Raw genomic sequence first — 19,864 nt, forward strand, 5'->3', positions numbered from 1 at the left:
TTCAATATTAAATCTGAAAAGCAAATGAAGCATTGCGTAAAGTAGAAACTTAGCTGAGAAAAACGTCTGCATCACAACACTTGAACGGACAGTAAAACAATTTGCATTCATTCACGATTAGTTTTTTTTAATAATTACATTGTAGAACGATGTGAGCGTCCGTTAGAAAACAGAGAAGCAACTACGCGATAATTCAAACGTTGAGTAACAAATTGTTGATCGAACGGACGCGAAGAGCAAGCTAGAAAAACAAATGAAGCGATCGAATGAAACATTTGATTGACGAGCAATATCAGTAAGTAAAAGAGAGCGTAAGACAATATTGACGTTAATTTCGTCGAGTCCATTAGAGGTAAATTGCTGAGCGACGCAGTGACAGTAATTCTGTAATTTTTAGCTGACATGAAGTTGAAAATGGTCTCGTTGATCATCTCTCGGATTGCTGAGGCAAAGAACGGCCAGAAAATATGCAGAAGCGAAGCTACTTGTAAAAATCAGCCAAACGAGCGAGACATGGAGCGGCGGAGTTGAAATAGGCAAACAAAAAGACGTAGAGTGCCGAAGAGAAGGAGAGAGAGTGTGTGTGTGTGTGTGTGTGCGTGCGTGCGTGCATGCATGTGCATGTGCATGTGTGTATGTAAGAGTAAGAGTAAGAGGTGCAGGGAGGGTAGCGTCGAAGGAAGCGAGAGCGAGGGTCGGACTGGCTAGTCACGCGATAGCGGCAGTCGGTGCCGGGCCGCGAAACTATGAAGTGCCGCCGTCGTTGGTGCCTCGTGCCACTGCTACTGCTGCTTGGCTGCATCGCGGCCGAACCCCAACCTCAGAGGGGCAATGCCCGGCCGGGCCAACCCGGACGACAAACCGAGCCACCGACTACCATCGTCAGGCTGCCTGCTCAGGGTGTACTCGTCGGACGCGAGGTACGCCACCTTCCAGGCCGGGGCTACTTATTGCCACTTATTGGCTAGCAATCGCTTTGCAGACAGGCTTATTGGCTTCGTCCGTGGCAGGCAATGTTTACCGTTTATCCGATCTGTTCAGGCGTTTTTCGCCGAATTTCAGCAATTGCCATTAAAAAGATCTATCGACTGAGATGTTTGTTATTAAAAGCTTGTGGAACATTGTTTTCCAAGTTTACGAATCGCGGAATAACGTATCCTCTTTCGTATCTACCTTTTTTTTACATTCAGCTACACTTTCGTCATAGCAAGAAATTGTTGGTAAACCGAGCGTTACTTTGTCCGCTTTATGACCATCCATAAGCATCAAGTTCAAAGGTGATTTTCCTATCTCATCAAGGCTAACTGGAGTTGAAATAGCGCAAATACTTGTCGAAACTAATGACAGGCTTGCTCGTCGAAATGACAATAAAGCTTTGCGATAGGCTGCGATCGTGAAACAGTGGCTCCCGAAATAATCTCAAGCTTTCCAATAATTATTACGGCCGTTCGCGTGCTCGCTTTAAATTACACTTGCGGCTGCTTTGTGAATATTTTCTCTTTTTCGTAATATTGGGAAAAAAGAGACGGGCGTTCGGCTGTTTTCTCGGGATTGTGTTTTAGCGTGCGACTTAATAGTTTTCGTGACACAGTTTCGGTCGAAAGAGGGAGCGTGATCTCGCGTGTCTCGTCAGTTTTCGAATTTTCATTTATTATTCCACCTGCTGTCAAATTTGAAATTGACGGCACGTCTGACTTATCTTTACAAAAACTAGCCTTGAGATTGTTACTTGAATAAACCTTGAAGGACCTTTACATTATTGAAAAACTAAGATTGACGCGTGAACGAGGAAGGCAATTAGAGCGTTCGATTGCCTGGAAGTGTTCCAGAAAAGAAATCCAACTGACGAAACAGTTAGTACAAGAAAACTTGATTGGATATTCGCTTTCTTTCTTGCTACGATCTGCCTGTTTGTGCGTTATCACGGGCATCAGTAAGCTGTAACAGATTTCCCAAATACGTCGTTCCTTCGCCACAGATTAAGTAGTAAAGGTTGATTTTGGCTTGGCGTCGTGGTTCTGCCAACCTTACTTGAGCTAATAACACCAAGTCTTGGGAAAAAGTTTCTCGTTAGAAGCTGAGCAATTAAAATATCGCTGATGTAATTGTCGTCGAAGATAAATTTTATTTCGGGGACCAAGTCCGAAGTAACTCGATAATTTAGATTAGATGGGAAGAAATGCAGCCAAATGAAAATAACCAGCGCTCGAAACGCGAACTCGAGGTACAGTGTGCGGTCACGAAGAAAGTAAATACGAATTGAGATAAATGGCAAACAGCGCAGTCAACTCCTGCGACGGTTTATTCAACGTCCATTTCGGCTCGAAGAACGAACGCAGACGTGAAGCGAGGATCGGCTGGGGGGCAAGGACTACAGCGCTTTTAATGCATGCGACTTGCTCGCCCGGCGGCTAATGCACGCGAACCGCCCAACGGAGCCAGCTCCAACTCGAAGGTCAATATCGCGGCCGTCCGGCAGCGGCAGCAGCCGAGCAAAGATCGAGCGATAGTCGGCGCGCCTTTTTTTATCGTCTGCGTAATGCTCGGCAACTTTCCCGCGCGCGAATCATCCATCGCTCTTATTGTGATACGAATGCGTACGCGATTATTATTTTCCTTTCTTGGAAAGGAGGCAATTTTAATTGTTGTCGTTTCCCAGGAAGTCAGTTGCTCGGCTATGTCGAAGAGAGGGTGCGTGCAGAGGATGCAGTTTCGAAGTCATCAAAACAAAAAAAAAGCGTTAATAGGCAAGATTAAACGATCGAGAGGTTAACCACTCGTTGCAGAGTGGTGGCTTTCGAGAGGCTGCGAAGAGCAGTAATTCAATTTTTCGCCAACTTTTCCTTGCGAGCCGTTCCGCGAAAACGCGAGCTAACTGCATTCACGCAGGCATGTAACGCCGCACAGGAGTAAATTGGAAACGCGATTGCGCCGGCCACGTCGTGTGTAGCGCCGAAGCTCTTGTTCCTGCGATCAAATCTGCAAGCTCACGCGGCGTTGAACTCTCTCGCTCGCTCGCAAGTGTAAGTCCGCTTTGCCAGATCTTGACAGTTTTTTTCGTTTTATTTTCATTGTTCTTTATAATTCATGCATAATATTCTTCGGCCGGTAATAAAGAATTAGAGTTCAAATTCGAATGACAATTATTTGCTCGAATGATATATTTATAACGTTTTATGGATGTTTTTAACATTTCGGGCGACAAAAATATTTTACTTTAACCCTCGGTTAATTTTTCCGTCGCCACATCATCTGCGAGTATCACAATAAATAAACGCTTATCCATTCAAAGTATACAGTCAATGGCACTGAGACGAATAAATAGCTAGATATACATCGAATTCGAAAGCAACAAATAATGGACTGGAAATGCAATTCAAAGGTAAGGTAATAAAATGACACTCGCACAATGAATTTCCCCCATTCTGTCTCCGAAATTTGTGTTCGAAAAACAAAAGCCTTACCTGCTTTTTATCGAAAGGGGGCATGCAAGATTCGCTGACCGTAAGTGACGATTCGAGCGATAAGAATGCAAACTAGTTTCGATCGCCTTTCGTATGCATAAAATTCAATGTAGTTTTTTTTTGAGAAGCTTACTTTCAGCGAATACGAGCTGTCTTTTCTGTACGTATGATTTATGCCCGGAGATTTTTTCGCGATTTTTCGGCCTACATTCGGTTCGTTAAAGAAATGACCTACAAACGCCGCGAGTTCGTAAATCTTTCGTAAAAAGAAAAAAGAAAAACTACCTTGACGAAGCGATCGCCGCTCAGTGCGGAATTTTTCACATTAACCAGCTGTTTCGAAAGAACCATGCAACGAGACACATGCTTCACTTATACCTAAAATAGAACCACATTCGCAAACTCTTTCTACTGAAACGGAATCGCCGTTAACGAGAAAATTAGACCCATGCCGAAAACGCCATCAATGCAAGTCACTCGGACAAAATGGCCTCGGCTGGTAAAAGTTTCGGCTCGGACGTGGTATCATTTGACTCTGCCTGTTGGCCATGAATCTCTGGCGCCACGCTCTTTTGGACTGTCCAGCGCCTTTGCCACCCTAGAAAAGCAATTCGCGAATGAGAGCAGGGAGGAAGAGGAGTCGTAAAGTTGGAGGGGGTTGGCGAGCGCTCACCTTTCGCGCGGGAAGCTCGTGGTCGTGCTGCGAGTGCGCCGGCGTCGGCCGTGGTTCCGACGAGGAGGTCGCTTCGGCGACGGCGACCGCGCGATCGGAGGACGAAACGGGAACGGCAATCGGGGCTGGCAGCGAGGAGACGGGTGACGCACCGCCGGGTGGAACGTACACCATGTACCATTTGCCTCCGGGTGCCACGACAGCTGGATTCGATTGCATCGGCAGCACCAGTGCCGCTGAATTCGTCGACGAGATCGCCTTCGTCGTGTCGACCAGCATTGCGCGCTGCTGCTGTTGCTGCTGATCGCCGTTGGTCGACATGCTGACAAACAGACGGCAAACTCGTGTAAACGTTTGCCGGAGTAAAGGCACGTCGTGTTTTGCTTACCTGTTCACGACCCGGAGAACCGTAATTGCCAAGGGGATTGCGCTCGAGAGAGCTTGCACGGAGCCTTGATTGCGGAGTGGTTGCTTGCAGCGTACGTCTAACCTACGGCGCTACGCACCGCGTTGCGTGTGTTTTTCCGTTTGTAAAACAAATGAACCGCTCGCGAAGTGTTGAATCTTTCAAATGTTCAAAATCTTCCAAAGTCAGAATAGTAGACGGTAATGGACGTCTGCAATTTGTTGAGTGCAGACGAGGCGCGTGGCGTTCGTCGATCGCGTTGAAAACCGAGTGCTTGGCAATTTTCGCAGGTGTTCCTGAGCCGCACGCAGCGAGTGATTCAATTTCTGGGCATCCCGTACGCCCAGCCACCGAAAGGAGATCTGCGCTTCGCGCCGCCGGCCACCTCGCCGCTGCCCTCGTGGACGGGACAGCGAAACGCGTCCGTCTTCGGGCCGTCCTGCCCGCAGATTAACACTCGCAAGAAGCTGCACGAGAGGCTCTTTCGGCGACTGCTGCCGCAGGATTTGCCCGACCCGGGACTCGACGAGGACTGTCTGTTTCTCAATATTTTCAAGCCCGATGGTAACTGATGCTTGTCAAGCACCGACCGATTACTGCTCGAGTCGGCGTCCAAAAGTAACCGACGTTAGCAGCCTTGGAGCTTAATGTTTTTAGCCAAGGTCGCAGCGTCCTCGCGACAAACACCTCGGCGCCTATAGGTGCTGTCGCCTCGTTCGACGTTGACGGGGCACCGTCAACTACTTTCAGCGTCGACCTTTCGCTACAATTCAATCTCGAGTACCTCGCGAGTGACGGGCATGTCGTCGACGCTACGATTTGCATAATCACGACGTCATTTTCGCAGTAATCGCAGAGTCGCCGGAACGTCCGCGCCGACCGAGCGACTCGAAGGCGATCTCTCATCGAGCGACAGGTAGGCGCGAGCGAGCGCCGACAAATTGCGGACAGCCGAGGGCAAAGGGCACGCGACGTCGGACGAGGTATCGAGAGGTCGCGCGCGGAAATCGCTCGTCGTTCCCGCGACTGTCCGCGCGCGCAGCCGATCGTCACGCTCACGTCCGCGTTCTCCCGTCGAGCGAACCCACTTGCGAGACAATTGCCTCGTATCTCCGCGGACGACGCCACGATTCGTAGATGAACAGCACTCGATCATCGGTCAACCAACTCGCGATCGTGTTGCGAGAGAGCGATTGCGTGTCAATTGTCGAGCTCGTGAATTATGCATGAGCGCGTGTCGAATGTCGCCGAGCTTGCTGCCTCGACTCGGACTTAATTGCTGATTTTCCTGTTAAAAAGCGGCTGTTTAAAAAAGCGACGAAAGATTGGCCGATCGGGCTGTGAGGAAAATCTTAGTTGACAGACGGTTCGGCCACCGAGCGAGTGAAGAGTGCCGATCGAAGATTAAAAAAGTCGCCGCAAGGCGAGCTGCAGCCGTGCGAGCGAAAGGGTCGTGCACCCCCCCCCCCCCCCCTTCGGCCGTCGCAGGCAAATCCTGTTGGGGTAACGAGCGGAAGAAACAAAGGGAGAATAGGAGAGCGTGCGAGCTCGACACAGTCGTCGCCGGGGTGCAGAGGCCGCGGAAAGAGAGAGAGAGAGAGAGAGAGAGAGACTCCAGCGTGCGCGGCATACGTGTGCAGGAGGGTCGGGGCGGGGAGCTGGCCGATCGATCGACCGAGCGAGAGCGTACGTACGCGCGGCCGGCACGCGATCTCGCCACGGGAGCTTTTCTACGCGTGCGAGCTATCGTTCGGTTGGCGCTCGGGTTGCCGGAAAATTGTCCGCTGCGAAATCCGCCGCGGCGAGTCAGCCCGGAAGCACCCGGAGTACTCGCTCGCGAAGATCGGCGCCGCGAAAGCTGCAAAGCACGCGGCACTCGAAGGGAGCTCGAGTGATCGCGCGCCGCGCGAGCTCGGAGCCTTGGACTGCCTGAGAAGTATGTTATCGGCAGCACGGATCTGGACTGCCCGAGAAACCCGCAGAGAGGGACTCGAGGATTTTCGAGCGTAGATCGGAGATACAAGCGGGTCACGGCGTCGCGCTCTCTGCCCGGCTTTCGCTCTCGTCGGGAGCGCGGACGAGCGTTGCCCGAGACGGGCGCTGCGTCGCGCGCGTGGAAAACGCCAGGAGAGACGCGTACGCGGTGAAATCGTAATCGGTGCGCGCGTCGGCTGCACCCCGACGTAGGATATAAGTCGCGCGACGGTGCGCCCGCGTAATCTCGCCACCCGCGTTGGCACCGCTACTGTCGCCGCGTGAAAAAGCGAACCCTCGGGCTTTCCCTTTTCACGAGATTTACGGTGCGGGGTTCGGCCGACACGCAGCTACTTGTATGAGATGTCTCACGTTAGAAATTAACATTTATCGGCGCTGTACGTCAAATACTCTGGTTGTTAAGTTAATTGACTGTTGTCGGGCATTTTTCACAGTGTAGATAGACATGCGATTCCGAAGTAATGTATGTGTTTACTTTTGGAAGCCGTGACTCTCGCGAAAAAAAAAAGGCTTTAGAATTCAAATTCCTTATCAGCGAGATAGATCCGATTGCGGTTTTCCTACACGTGCGACGTGTATTCAAGCGCAAATCCGTCGCATCGCGCTTGCTTGCTTTCTCGCTTGCACTGACTCAGTCTGGACGACGACGTTTGCAGGACCCCGGCCAGCAGAGGGATGGCCGGTGTACGTGTGGTTCCACGCTGGCGACTTCAACAGCGGCACGCCAGCAATTTGGGATGCTTCCGTGTTCGTCACCAAGCAGAAGGTCAAGTTCGCCTCTCACTTTAGCCCCCGAGCCCCGTGTAATTGCACTAATAACGTGCCGAGAGCCATCGCGAGCATTCGATATCGATCCACGCCGCGTGCCGTTTTTATACAACACACCCACGCCATTTCATCGCGTTTAGACAGTTGTTGACACGACTCGATGAATTTTCTTTTGCAATCGGGGAATTTATCGGGACATTCCATTAAGAAAACCATTTGATTTCTCATTAGATTAGAAACACTCGGAAAAATTACACGGCGCGCTGGCAAGCAGAGCTATTCGATAAACTTCCATGGACATCGCGATAAAGATGACAGAGCTCGTCAGCGGCTTCTCGCTTTGCAGCAGTGGTCGGACGAATCGTCCGGGAATCGGCGATCGGATCGACGGCGAGACGATCGAAAGGGCCAACGGGAGACGGGAGAGGATGCGGAGAAGTGGCGCTGATGAACCGTACGAATCCGTCCGAGTGGCCGTATCGCCGTGAAAATTGGACTCGCCTTGTCCTTGGGACGCGTCGCGTCAAATTGCGAATCGCACGCGACCGGCCGGAGCTCCCTGTTTTTTTCTTGATTTACTTGTTCGGCCTCGAAGATCCGCGGCGCCAAGGCCGAGAGCGAGCCGCGTCCCAGGCATCGATCCCCCGTCGCGGCTGGGTCCTTCTCTCTCCGCTCACGCGCCGCGAGCGCAACCTGCTGGCAGGCGGTTAATCATTCAGCGCGTCGTCGGCTCTGACGGTGGCAGGATCGAAAATAGGAAGAGCCCCGAGTAAAGAGACGAGGCGCGCAGGTGCTGGTCGTGACGGTGGCCTACCGCCTGAACATCCTCGGGTTCTTCACGACCACGGACTCGGAGGCGCCGGGCAACTACGGCATGCTGGACCAGATCGCGGCGCTGGACTGGGTAGGCAGCCACATCGACAATTTCGGCGGGACGGCGAACAACGTGGTGATCTACGGGCACAGCGCCGGGGCCATCAGCGTGGGCCTGCACATGATGAGTCCGCTGAGCCGCGGCAAGTTCTCCAAGGCCATCGCCATGAGCGGAGACCCCATCAACTCCGCGAGGACGCCCCAGGACGAGGCGGCCGTGGTCGAGCAGGTCGGTACAGCGGCGCCCGCCGCCACGCGATCGAAACGCGAAGCCCCGTTGGCCGCTTGCTACGCGCTTTGCCCGGCCGACAGGTGAGGAGCAAGTTCGGCTGCTACCGCGCGACGGCCGACCTGGTCAGGTGCCTGCGCAACGTGGAGCTGAAGACTCTGATCCAAGAGTCGGCCTTCATCGAGACGTGGGGGCCGATCGTCGACGCGGACATCAACAACTCGACGGACGGGCCGTTCCTGCCGAGGCACCCGCGCGAGCTGGCCGCCGAGGAGCTGTACGCGGTGCCGCTGATCAGCGGCTACACCAACAACGAGCAGGCCCTCGCCTACATCCAGTCGATCGGCGGCGAGAGCGCGGACGGCCGCCTGGCCATGAGCCAGTTCGAGGCGATGATACGCGAGGAGAGCGGCGCCACGGTGCTGGCGCCCGACGAGAACAGCACCTGCGAGCTGCGGCCCGAGCTGGTGGCCGAGGCGGTGCTGTTCTACTACAGGCCGCAGCCGCCGAGCGGCGACCAGAGGCTCATTCGCGACCAGTACCTCGCCCTGCAGACCGAGAAGAACTACGCGGCCGGGCTGACGCAGCTGGCCGCCAAGGTCTCCGCTCACCCCTCCGGCGCGCAGGCCTTCGTCTACAGGTTCGACTACCGCTCCAAGACCCCGGCCGTGGTCCGCGACGTGCCCGAGTGGGCGGGCGTGCCGCACCTGTTCGAGCAGCCGTTCGTCTGGGGCCTGCCCTACGCCGCCGGCACGGCCGTCCAGTGGAACATGGCCGACAAGAAGATGGCCGACATCGTGATGTCGATGCTCGCGGGCTTCGGGCGCACCGGCAACCCGTCCGTCAACACCATCAAGTGGGAGCCCTACGAGCAGTCCAGCCCGGGCATCCTCATCGTCGAGCGCAACATCGACATGAACGAGGCCGGCGTCGTCGACTACAAGGCCCTGGCGTTCTGGAACGACTACTATCCCGTCGTGCTCGACGCCGCCGTCAACAACTGCTGCAACGCCACCAGCCTGGCCGGGCCTCGCTCGCCAAGGGCCCACGGCCTCGGGCTCGCCGCGCTCGCGGCTCTTGGCTTCGCGTGGAGGAACCTCGCCGACCACGGCCTCGCGTGAGCGCGCCGCCGCGCGCGACGGCTACCGTTGCCTCGACGCGCTGCGAGCCGGACGACACGTGCCGACGCCGAGGACGCGTCCGATGCTCTCCGAGCCGCCCGACGTTTGCGCGCTGCCGCGGGGACCGAGAGAGCGAAAGAGCGCGATGTCGCGATAGACACTGCTCGGGTCTTTACGGCTTGTGGAAGAAAATCGGGCCTTCCACTTTCCACTGTTGTCGTTCGATGCCTCTACCACGGTTATTTTCTGCGTTTCGCGCACTTGTAAAGCTCTTTTACAGCCACGGCTTCGAAGTTTTAGACGCAATTTCACATCTTCCACTACGTTTATTTCTATCGTCAAACGGTTAGCTAATAATCATATTAGTGCGTCATAGAAAAAAGAATTCGATGCTCCATTGATTTTGCAATATCCAAGAATCGCTCATGGAGACTCCCACGGAGACAATAATTGTGTATATACGAATCCATGCAGTGATTCGTTTCGTATTATGCGTACAAAGATGTGATTGTGGAATTGGAGTTTGCAGGACTTGATGTGTACTTTTTGGAAACGTCCTAAGAAAACAAAGTCGTTTTTGAATCGTTGGCTCGCGAGGTGAGAATGTTCATACGACGCACTTATACGACGCGATGGCACAAACCTTACGAAGAGAGAGTCGATTGTACAATAAAATAAAAACTATAGTGTAATTTTGCCTACTACCCTCAATTACGGAGTATTAAAAACGAATGCTTATATTCATGAAGTAGCACAATATACAATTTTCATTCATTAAAAACTTCAATTTGATTCCATCAAACTTTCTCGATAATTGTTATACGAAAGCTCAAAGTTTAAATATTTTATAGATAGCTTCTTCGATCACCAACTCAATGTTTTCTTTCCTCGTGTCAATAATTTTTTCAAGAATCACTCAAATAATCGAAAAAAGAATGACCAACTTAGTTAATTAAAAAAAATATATTGAACATGATAATAAAATACTTGGAACATGTCGTTTATATAAATTTTAATAGTTGTAATATTACTATTTAGAAAATGATTATTGCAATCTATACAGATTCGAGCATTTTAAAATGAAGAAAGGTTATTTTAAAAATATCGAAAATTTGTAATATGAAAATGTTCTACTAGCATGACTTGAAGAAAAAATTTACGAGAAAACACTTTATTAACTCGTTTGAAAGGAGTTGAAATTAAGATAATAAAGTTATAAATCGAAATTGCAATGCTGCAAGACCTGAAAATGCAAAGAGACAGATTTCTGATAGAAAGCTTATTTGAAATTAAGATAGAAATGATTAGCGGCACATAGCTTTTATTGCAAAACAGGCATCAAAGTTTCAATGAATGCAGCAGGAGTAGCAGTGAAATTTCTGCGCCTAGATATATTATATTTCTGATTCAAATAATTTAAATATTTAGCGAACAAAAAATTTAATAATTTTATTCGACATTCAGAGGTAATGCTTACATTTCTTTGGTGCAGAAATTTGTTTCAGACATCTTTTAAATATACAACGTTAGGATGTATGAGCACGTACATAATATTTTATTATTTCACTATTTGGGGAAATGATAATCAATGTAAAAAGTCTTGTATTAGTTACTCAATGAAACTTACTAAATAATTAATCCAACTACATTTGTGAATGTGATGAAAAATCCTATTTTTTCATATCAACGTACGTTTATCTTTCATAAATCATTTGAAACATTCTAATGAGGTGGTGAATAAGGAATGACGCTTAGGAAACTGTAAAAACATAAATTGTCAAAAACGTATTTACGAAAAATTGATTTATTGTTTTTACAAGTCACTGTACTAGTTTTAAATTATTGCAACACCTTTTTACATACGTTACTAACAAACCGTTTAGCAGATTAATTCAATTTTTTGCATTCTTAATATTCAGTTCACAATTGGAAACGTAATGGATTCATCGTAAAAAGCAGGGTAAATGTATATATAGTTTGGAACTTGCATGAGAATCTTAAAAAACCAGGAGTATTGCCGTGTCTTCGTCGTTCACAATTCGAATTGTTGTTTCTTTGCGCTATATAAATTAAGTAACTAACTTACTTCGGCGAAAATGAAGATTCGCATATATAAGTGTTTTAGCAAGGCCGTGAACTTGGTTTAAAATTTCTCGACCGTCATTATGCTTTTTCTTTTCTTTTTTTCAATCCTCAACATACACCGTACAATCAGTTAGACCAAAAAAAAATTTGTCTACATGTTTGAAGAATGATTGCTAGTTTAACACGAAAAAATTTTGTTATGAATCAACATCGAATCGGATACTTTTCTCTTGTAAGTTGGTTATTTAGAGTAACATTAGATAAGGAACAAGAAAATGTGTGTAAAAAGATATATAAATAATTAAGCTTTTTCCCTTATATTCCTTATGCAACGGAAATGATTTTTAATTGATAAACATGTTTGTTTTGTTATTGTTTGTGACTCTGTTGTGAAATTTGTTAGGTAAATGAATGTTCTGTGAATAAAACGAATAAATGAAAAGAAAATGTATTTTTGTAAAGACGAATCGATTACATCGATGTCAATTTCACGAAGCTTTCTTCTTCATTAGTATAAAGGCCTTAATTTAATGCATATAATTATAATAATAACGTAGCGCTTAAAGTTAGTTAACCGCGTAGAGATGAGAAACAAGAAAATCTTACAAGAATATACAAACATTGCTCCTAACAAATCTATACTCGGAATGCGATTAACTTTACTCAGAGTCGTATTTAGGAATTCACGAATTATTTTTTTCCACTTGTTCCATCACACTGATTATATGAAAATCGAAATGTTATGAAGTACAATTTTTAAGATTTTCTTTAAATTCATTACAGGATTTTTACGCAAAACATCAAAATTCATCTACACAGCAGATTAAACATTTTTCCAAAATATTTTTATTAGTATCCACAATGTTAATTCTTCATTGCCACACCTTCACGCTTCATACAGAATATTAATTGAAGACTATTATTGATTCTCCACAGTTACTTTTAAAATTTGTTGCATTATACAAAGCAAACTAAAGCGACAAAACTTGCCAACACAAAACTCAATGGCAAAACTCGTAGTATTTTGCTCTTGTCCTTAATCGTGTGTTCATAAACCAACTCGGTTATTTTTTCTTTTAAAAAACGTAAATTAATCAAATTCTATATTCTTATGAATATAATTAAAAACGAATTCTATTAAAACTCTATCAATTACATAACTACGAAAGTATTAAAAAAATCTTATGCAAAAATCATTCTCCGTTATTTTTTTCATCATTTTTTCCATTAAAAAAAAGGCACTTAAACAAGTATATGACTCAAGGTTCGCTAGACGAAAGCCTTCTTCGAGGGGGTGGATAGTGTTTTTATTTCGGAGAGTTGAAGGGACGGGTGTTTAGGGAAGGACACCGAGTGCGATATAATTTGAATAAATCGTTCTTTTAACACTTACTGAATTTTTTTATTATTTTCTATCTTTTCTTTTTTTTTAATAAGGAGAGATATAGAAAAAAAACATATATTGATCGAGAAACAAACTGTCGATAACTTACGAATATTTTGATGCTTCGATAATAATCATTTTTTATTCTCATGGTATGTATCGTCTATGTATAATTATCATATTATATAAGAGAGATGCGCGCATCAATTGCGGTTAAGGGCGCACTTCTGAATATCTTATTTTGCGTTTTTCATGCGTTATTTTTGTTTGGTTGTTATTACACCGCTGATATTTTCCACAGTCATTTAACCCTCGTACATCTCTCTCGTCGCAGCATTCACACAAAGTAAGTGTCTCTCGCTCTCGCGTACACTTTCTCGCAATTTGTTTATTATCATTGTCATTTAGTTCTTACGTCTTTGTTTTATTTTGTTTCGAATCACACCGTTGCTGGCGCTAATTATAACACTGCAGCACGTACCGTTCTTCGAAAGAAATTCTCAGCCTCTCGTATAGTTTGCAATGCTAATTAATCGATCAATTAATTAATATCTCTTGTCCGCTAATAATGGATGATTAAAAAATGTAAATTAAAAAAAGGGGTAAGGAAGGTTTAATTGTGAAAGTAAAGATGAAAAGTTCGCGTGTGTGGCTGCATGTGTGAATAAAAATGCCGTTATATCTCTTTTTTTTTTGATTAAAGATATAATTCGCTCTCTTTGTCTATCTCTCACAGTCTGTCGACATTTTTCATTCTTCGTGACTGCATCACGTTTTGTGGGGCGTGTTGCGCGCGCCAAACACGGAACCGAAAAATGTATATATATACAAGTTATTCATAAAATTTCCCAAACACGTATAATCCGTTCCTCCTCTTTCTTGGTTCTTGGTATATTTTCTGTTCTTGGCTCCTGGCAAACAACTCATAACCTCGTTCTCACAATCCTATCTACTGCGGTAGCATTTATCGTGCGATCATTAGCCCTCCCCTTTGTTTTCATTTGTTTATGTATAAAGCCCTACCGTGTTTAATACATAGCTCTTTCGTTAACTCTACATAGTGTTTTATTCATTTTTGTCGCGTTTTTCTCTGCTGTTTGCGATTGTGACTCTGAAATAGAATGAGTGTGTTATAGAATATCTGTTCGTTTGAAGTTCGTCTGATTATCCGTGAACCCTCAACCGATGCACTGGTATATCCTCGGCTTTGTTCGAATGACGTGACTTTTGTAGATTTTGTTGTTGCTTTTTATTAAACTTTGCTGATGGTGCTGTCGCTTTGCTTCTTCTGCTTTGTTAATTTGTTTGTTTCTTGTTTAATAACGCGAGAACACAGGGCACAGGCCTGACCGCTACTTTACAGCACTAGGCACAGCGATTTCTTTTTCTGCTTTGTCTTCTTCTCGGGTGACTTTTTGTTGATTTGTCGCACCAGATCGTAGAAAATCTGAAAGGAAAGCACCAGTCAGAGGAACCGCGACGTACCATGGCTCAGCTCCCGACTTACATCGTTAACGTTAATTTTAGCTTTGGCAGATGTCTCCATGAAGGCGCAGTTGTACTGGCGGGCGAGATTGTTGCCCTGCTCCTTGCCCACGACCCTCTCGTCCTCGAGGTCGCATTTGTTGCCGACTAGGACCATCGGCACGTCGTCCGTATCCTTTACCCGTAGTATCTGCTCCCTCAGGTCGTGCAGGTCGTTGAACGTTGACTGAGCCGTTATCGAGTATACCAGCACGAAGCCTTGGCCGTTCTTCATGTACAGATCCCTCATGGCCGTGAATTGTTCCTGCAACGACGACCAACTGATTACTCTTTGACCCGAATTTGTTCGATCAATTTCCGCTGCCCTTAATTTTTCAATCCAGGAAAAAACAAAGCCACAGACATTGTTTTGCTTGGTACGTGAAAGCAACTTTCAAAGTCTGTGGCTCTTTTGTTCGCTGGCATCGATACCACAACTCTCTGCCTCGTTAACAAAGCCTCAGAATTACTTATTGAATTAGCCTCTGCGTCTATTGCCAATTTAACTCTGGAGAAACGCAATCGCTGTATTACTTTTGTTGGTTAAGGGGACTGACTGCGACAAAACAGTCCAGCAAATCGAATTTACGATCCTTGTGTCAGAGATTAACCAAAATTTACGAAAGCATTGTAAAGTCAGTATTGAAAAGTCGCGGTGAGATGAGTGTATCGGAACAAAAAAAGCTATAAAGCTTGATCCCAGGATAATTTAAATGGAATTTTATGCTTTGCTATGAATGCTATGGCTTGTGCGCAGGCTCCTGCAGGCAATATTTTCATCCCAATGGTTTGCGTGAGAGCTCATTTTTGGCTATTGACCTACTGCTGCAGATTATCAGAGACTTGTTTTTACTTAAATTGGCTAAATGTAAGAGTCAAAGAAAAGATTTTCTAATGATGATATCAACTTGAACGCGCGGAAGTTGACGGGATATATTCATTTAAAGCCACGAGCGATTGGTTTCCAAACGATTCGAGGGGCAAGTTAAAGGATAAGATGGCGAAGGAGTAATGTGTTTACCGTGCCGGCGGTGTCGAGTATTTCGAGCATGCACTGCTGGCCGTCGACCTCGACTTGCTTGCGATAACTGTCCTCGATGGTCGGGTCGTACTTCTCCACGAAGATGCCCTGGACGAATTGCACGGTGAGCGCGGATTTGCCAACGCCACCGCTGCCCAACACCACGATCTTGTATTCGCGCATCTTGCAATCACCTCCGTTCTTCCAACGACAGATTTGCTTGTCCTCCTCGCTTTGCTGTCTTCACCACCGCCTCAAAACAGCTTCGCACCAACAGCCAGACGTATGCCTGCAAACATTTCAGAGCTTCAGTTACGGTTGTTTTCCCATTAGTTTTCCTCGGCTTTTTTTCACGCGCTTTCGTCAAGCAAAGGTTAACGAGATCGCAATTTCATTGTCGGTTCTTCTGCTGTTATCTTCGCATCGGGCTTTCTCCGCGAGGGTGCAAAGACATTCAAAAGCAATGTTTGGAAAGCTTGAGGAAAGCGTGGACAAAGTCTGCTCGCAAGTAACACTGAAAAGCACAAGTCTAACTAGAGACTTCCTGTGCGGCGAAGCAAAAGCCGATAACGAGCGTCAGCCGGTATTTTGAAGAAAATCAACTCTTCCATCTCGAGCTCGCGCTGAAACATTTATTATCTGGTCGTTTTTTACGTGACTAAGGCGCGTCATTCAAGGCGCTCGTTGTCGCCTCGCTGCGCAAAACGACCGAGGGCGCGCGTGAAATGTGCGATGAATTTTCGAAAAATCGGTGGCGACAACAACAACGTAGTAACGCGAGCGTTCGGTCGTTCGAGATGCTGGTCGGCAGCGCGGAGCGTGGTCGTCGGCATTGTCAGCAGCGGATGACACGAGCGACGAACAATGCGCCGCGCGGCAGCGACGACGTCCCGATGAATAATTCAAAGCGAAAGGCAGCGACGACGCCGCTGCGCGAAGCGCGGCTCTATTAATTGGGTCGCGAGCGATCGCCGATAAGCAGCAACAAGTGCGCAACGGCTGTCCTCCCGGTTCGAGTGGACATCGAGCCCAGGGAGCCGCGCATCGCAGATGCCCTTCGATCCGGCCGGCCGACTCGCTGTTGCACGATTGCGCGCCCGGCTAGTCGGGGCGACGTGGAGCTCTGCTGCGTTTTTCTCTCCCCTCCCTCCGAACAGCGATCTGACCAGACGACTCGTTGCTTTCCTCTGGCTCTCTGTAATCGGCGCTCAGCTCCGCGCACCGACTTTAATTAGGTCAATGCTTTAATTAAGCTCGGGCTTGATGATAAGACCCGAGCGAGCTTTCAGTGAACAGCTTGAGAAAAGTGAGGCGCTGCCGGCGTTTACGCGTTCGCATCGGCGAAGCGCGAGAAAGGCGACGGCGAGTTTCGAAACTCGATGGACCGAGCGGCAATCGTTGCAGTCCGGAGGTCGAGCGTTGGCGAGTCGGAGACGAAAGGCGAGCTGCGCGACCGCTGCTCGTCGGACTGGAGGTCGGGCGATCGAACGGTCGAGGCGAGCTCGCGGGTGCGCAAACGGGTCTCCCCCGAGAGGAGCGGCGAGCGGCCGCCTGGTTCAGCGATCGCTTAATCGGCGAAAATTGCGGCGACACGCGCGCCGCGCGCTTAATTGCTCAATTAGCCCCGGCCGACGCATTGCCTCGGACTGCGGAAAGCAGCCGCGCGCCTCGCTGGGCTGCCTAGGTGCGCGAGCTCTTGCCCGAAACGACGCTTACTTTTGCGCGCTGCATGTGAGCTCGCGTGACTTTTGCGTTCCATTGAGGCGCTCCCAGACAGCGGCTGACACTCCCGAAACTTTTCACGATACCCTTTCAAAATCAAATTTTTTCTCTTTTTCTTTTATATAATAAGTACCGATGACACTGGAAATATTAGCGAAAAAAAGTCTAATTCATTAGCTCTGCTTTAGATGAACAAAAGAAGTATTCGTCGGTAATTGGTTCTGCGACAAATTGCAGTTGTGCAGTCAACTGAAATTCAGCGCGTAACTCTCGGCTCGAGGGTCTCCCTGTCCTTTTGGCCTGTACACGCGCACACATGCAAGAGTCGGCACTGATTGCTCCGATTGCTCGCAAAGCTACTCGCCTCGAAATTATATCCCGGCCGGGGAGGGGGGGGGGGGGGGCTGCGGCGTTGATACCTCGCGCAATCGCAAGCGACGCGGCCTGAAAAAAAGCAACGCAGCCAGAAAATCGATCGGAAAGGGGGATCCTTTCGAAAGCAAGACGGAGACGTTGATCCGATAAGAATTTGACGTTGCGGGCCAACAGCGGGTAGCCGTCACATAACAGCGCGAGCTCCTTTCGGAGCGCCGCTTTGGCCGCAGCCAAATCTAGACCAGCAGTGAAATGGAGAGGTCAGCTCTCTCTAAATGTGCAGCCCCAGCAGACAGACGATGTATAGCAGCGATAAGGCAGCCGGAGAGCCTTTACGCAAAATTGATTTGCCGCGGCCGCGACAAACTAGGCCTCGATTCCCGGTGTGCCCCGGCGGCTCGCCGGTGTAATTTTCGATTCGACGCGCCAAGCCTCGCATACGCACGTCAATGCCGATCAGCTGGCAATGCAGGCGTCAAAGGGCTGCAGCGCTCATACTGTTCTCTCGTCGCGCGAGAGGAGCAGCCGAAAGATCGCGGAGTAGAGGCGTTGAATAAAACAGCGGACCTGGTCTGTGGCGCTATTTCGGGCCGGCCGCTAAGGACTCGCCGCCGGGGTTATTTTCGCCGCGACGGAGGGGACAAAATGGAGGCGAGCAGCCCGAGTCCGTCGGCAGGTTTGACAAAGCAAACCGCCGCGTGCGCGCAACTCCGACGGCCTGCCGTTCGTTTCGTCGGGAAACGAGGCGAAGGCGAAGCTCGACGGTGGGGGGAGGGAGACTATACGCAGGATGCCGGACGCGGACGCGTCGGAGGAGCGCCTCGGCCGAGCACGGGCAGTTGCCTCGATCCAGCGTTAGCCTCGACGTCACGCCAAGCGCGGCGCCGGCAATTAGGCGCTCAAGTGGCACACCGATACACTCGACGCGCAAATAAAGCAAGGAGAAGAGCGGCGAGCGGTCTACGCGCGACGGCTGTCGACTCGAGAGATCGGTCGAGTGGCAATCGAGCATTCTTCGGCAGAAGGCGCTACAACCGGGACCCACTCGACCCCCTTGGACTCGAGGCGAGGGGCAGGTGGCATTTCGCGAAGAAGCTGCCGCTGTTGCTCGCACCTCACGCCGCAACGGAGGAACTCGCGGGCATCGATTCTACCCCTTTCCTTTTCATTGATCGACTTGTCTACCTCTCCCGAAGCAACGTCTTGGCCCTTCCCTCTGCTCGACACTGGCAGTGCTGCCTTCTCTGGTCATGCGATTCAATTATCGACAATGGCTTACGTGTGCGTTGCACGCGCACTTGGCATGGACGAGAAACGCCGACGACTGCCTTAGCGCCTACGTGCTCAACGGACGGTCCTACGACTGCTGATCCGACCACTCACCTGTAACAAACAGAAACGACAGCGCGTTAGTATTTTTCTCGGACCGAGTCGCCGATTTTATACGTGGTTTTCGCCAAAACAAAGCAACAATTTGTTCAGCCCGAGGCGACGATCCTTCCGTCAGAACTCGCCACCGAGAATAAAGATTGGCCTGCTCGCGCGCCCGTAAAGAATCGCGCATTGAAAAAAGAACTGTAACGGCGAGGCAGTGGTAGTTCGTACGTGCGCGAAGGCTTGGCATCGCCAAAGAACGCGCGGTCTCTTGTAAAAAAAAAGAAGAGGAAGAAGCGAAAAAGTGTGTCAGCTGCCTGCAGCCGACGTACGCGAGGACTGCCAAATGCACTCGTCAATTTTCAAAGAATCTCAACGCCCCTCCGCGGAAAGCTGCCTCGTAGATCGGCCTCTATCTGGATGCTCTATTTTACGCGTTGAGCGATGATCCCCATAGTTTCGTACGAACTACGTTACGTTGAACATTAACGTTTTAGGATCATACATTTCGCAGGATTCTAAGGGTTTTGCAATTCCAATTGCACCTCTTGGTGGCTACCGGGCATAAAAAGTTTGGCTTGACTCCCCGAATGCTGTGGTCTGATCTCGGCTCTGGTCAAAATAACGATCAAGATCGACAAAATTTGTTGAATTTGCTTTAGAAAAATCATAATGTTCGAGTGAAATTCGAACAATTTACCTTCCTTCGGCGTCAGTGTTTCTATTTTCATCGTAAAAAAAAGGGGTCACATGGGTACCGTAGAAATACAAGTTGGTTTAAAGATCGAGTCGACAACCCGAAAACAAATGGTTATCAAGTCCATAACCTCGAATCTAAGCTCGGTAAATC

General features: G+C 48.6%; 2 protein-coding genes across 5 annotated transcripts; one reads left to right on the forward strand and one right to left on the reverse strand.

Annotated features, from left to right (window-relative positions):
• The first annotated feature begins 743 nt into the window (after nt 1–743).
• Nucleotides 744–9,677, forward strand: LOC131666497 (fatty acyl-CoA hydrolase precursor, medium chain-like). Of its 3 annotated transcripts, none has more exons than XM_058939218.1 (5): nt 744–920; nt 4,834–5,107; nt 7,195–7,304; nt 8,097–8,408; nt 8,492–9,677. In XM_058939218.1, the coding sequence occupies exons 1-5, from the start codon at nt 747–749 to the stop codon at nt 9,527–9,529; spliced, it is 1,908 nt and encodes a 635-aa protein (XP_058795201.1). In that variant the 5' UTR covers nt 744–746; the 3' UTR covers nt 9,530–9,677. The 3 variants fall into 3 exon arrangements, with proteins under 3 accessions (XP_058795201.1, XP_058795203.1, XP_058795202.1); XM_058939219.1 differs by lacking the exon at nt 744–920 and adding an exon at nt 3,337–3,382; XM_058939220.1 differs by lacking the exon at nt 4,834–5,107 and having other exon boundaries at nt 8,097–9,677.
• Nucleotides 9,678–9,889: 212 nt separating this feature from the next.
• On the reverse strand, nt 9,890–19,034 carry LOC131666498 (ras-related protein Rap1). Of its 2 annotated transcripts, none has more exons than XM_058939222.1 (4): nt 18,920–19,034; nt 15,544–15,832; nt 14,506–14,787; nt 9,890–14,445 (listed from the first exon to the last, which is right to left on the reverse strand). In XM_058939222.1, exons 2-4 carry the CDS (start codon nt 15,724–15,726, stop codon nt 14,356–14,358), a joined length of 555 nt encoding a protein of 184 aa, XP_058795205.1. In that variant the 5' UTR covers nt 15,727–15,832; nt 18,920–19,034; the 3' UTR covers nt 9,890–14,355. The 2 variants fall into 2 exon arrangements, with proteins under 2 accessions (XP_058795205.1, XP_058795206.1); XM_058939223.1 differs by lacking the exon at nt 18,920–19,034 and adding an exon at nt 18,826–18,844.
• Between the last annotated feature and the right edge of the window lie 830 nt (nt 19,035–19,864).

Source organism: Phymastichus coffea, unplaced genomic scaffold, assembly GCF_024137745.1.
Source record: "Phymastichus coffea isolate CEN01 unplaced genomic scaffold, Cenicafe_Pcof_1.1 PCOF00059, whole genome shotgun sequence".
NCBI lineage: Eukaryota > Metazoa > Arthropoda > Insecta > Hymenoptera > Eulophidae > Phymastichus > Phymastichus coffea.

What these genes read in the sequence shown, in the direction of transcription:
- LOC131666497 (XM_058939218.1), top strand. Translation starts at nt 747, where the DNA reads ATGAAGTGCCGCCGTCGTTGGTGCCTCGTGCCACTGCTACTGCTGCTT. An exon ending in TGTTCGTCACCAAGCAGAAG is followed by an intron (nt 7,305 to 8,096) that starts GTCAAGTTCGCC and finishes CGAGGCGCGCAG; the next exon opens with GTGCTGGTCGTGACGGTGGC. An exon ending in AGGCGGCCGTGGTCGAGCAG is followed by an intron (nt 8,409 to 8,491) that starts GTCGGTACAGCG and finishes CCCGGCCGACAG; the next exon opens with GTGAGGAGCAAGTTCGGCTG.
- LOC131666498 (XM_058939222.1), bottom strand. Translation starts at nt 15,726, where the DNA reads ATGCGCGAATACAAGATCGTGGTGTTGGGCAGCGGTGGCGTTGGCAAA. An exon ending in TACTCGACACCGCCGGCACG is followed by an intron (nt 14,788 to 15,543) that starts GTAAACACATTA and finishes TCGTCGTTGCAG; the next exon opens with GAACAATTCACGGCCATGAG. An exon ending in CTAAAATTAACGTTAACGAT is followed by an intron (nt 14,446 to 14,505) that starts GTAAGTCGGGAG and finishes CTTTCCTTTCAG; the next exon opens with ATTTTCTACGATCTGGTGCG.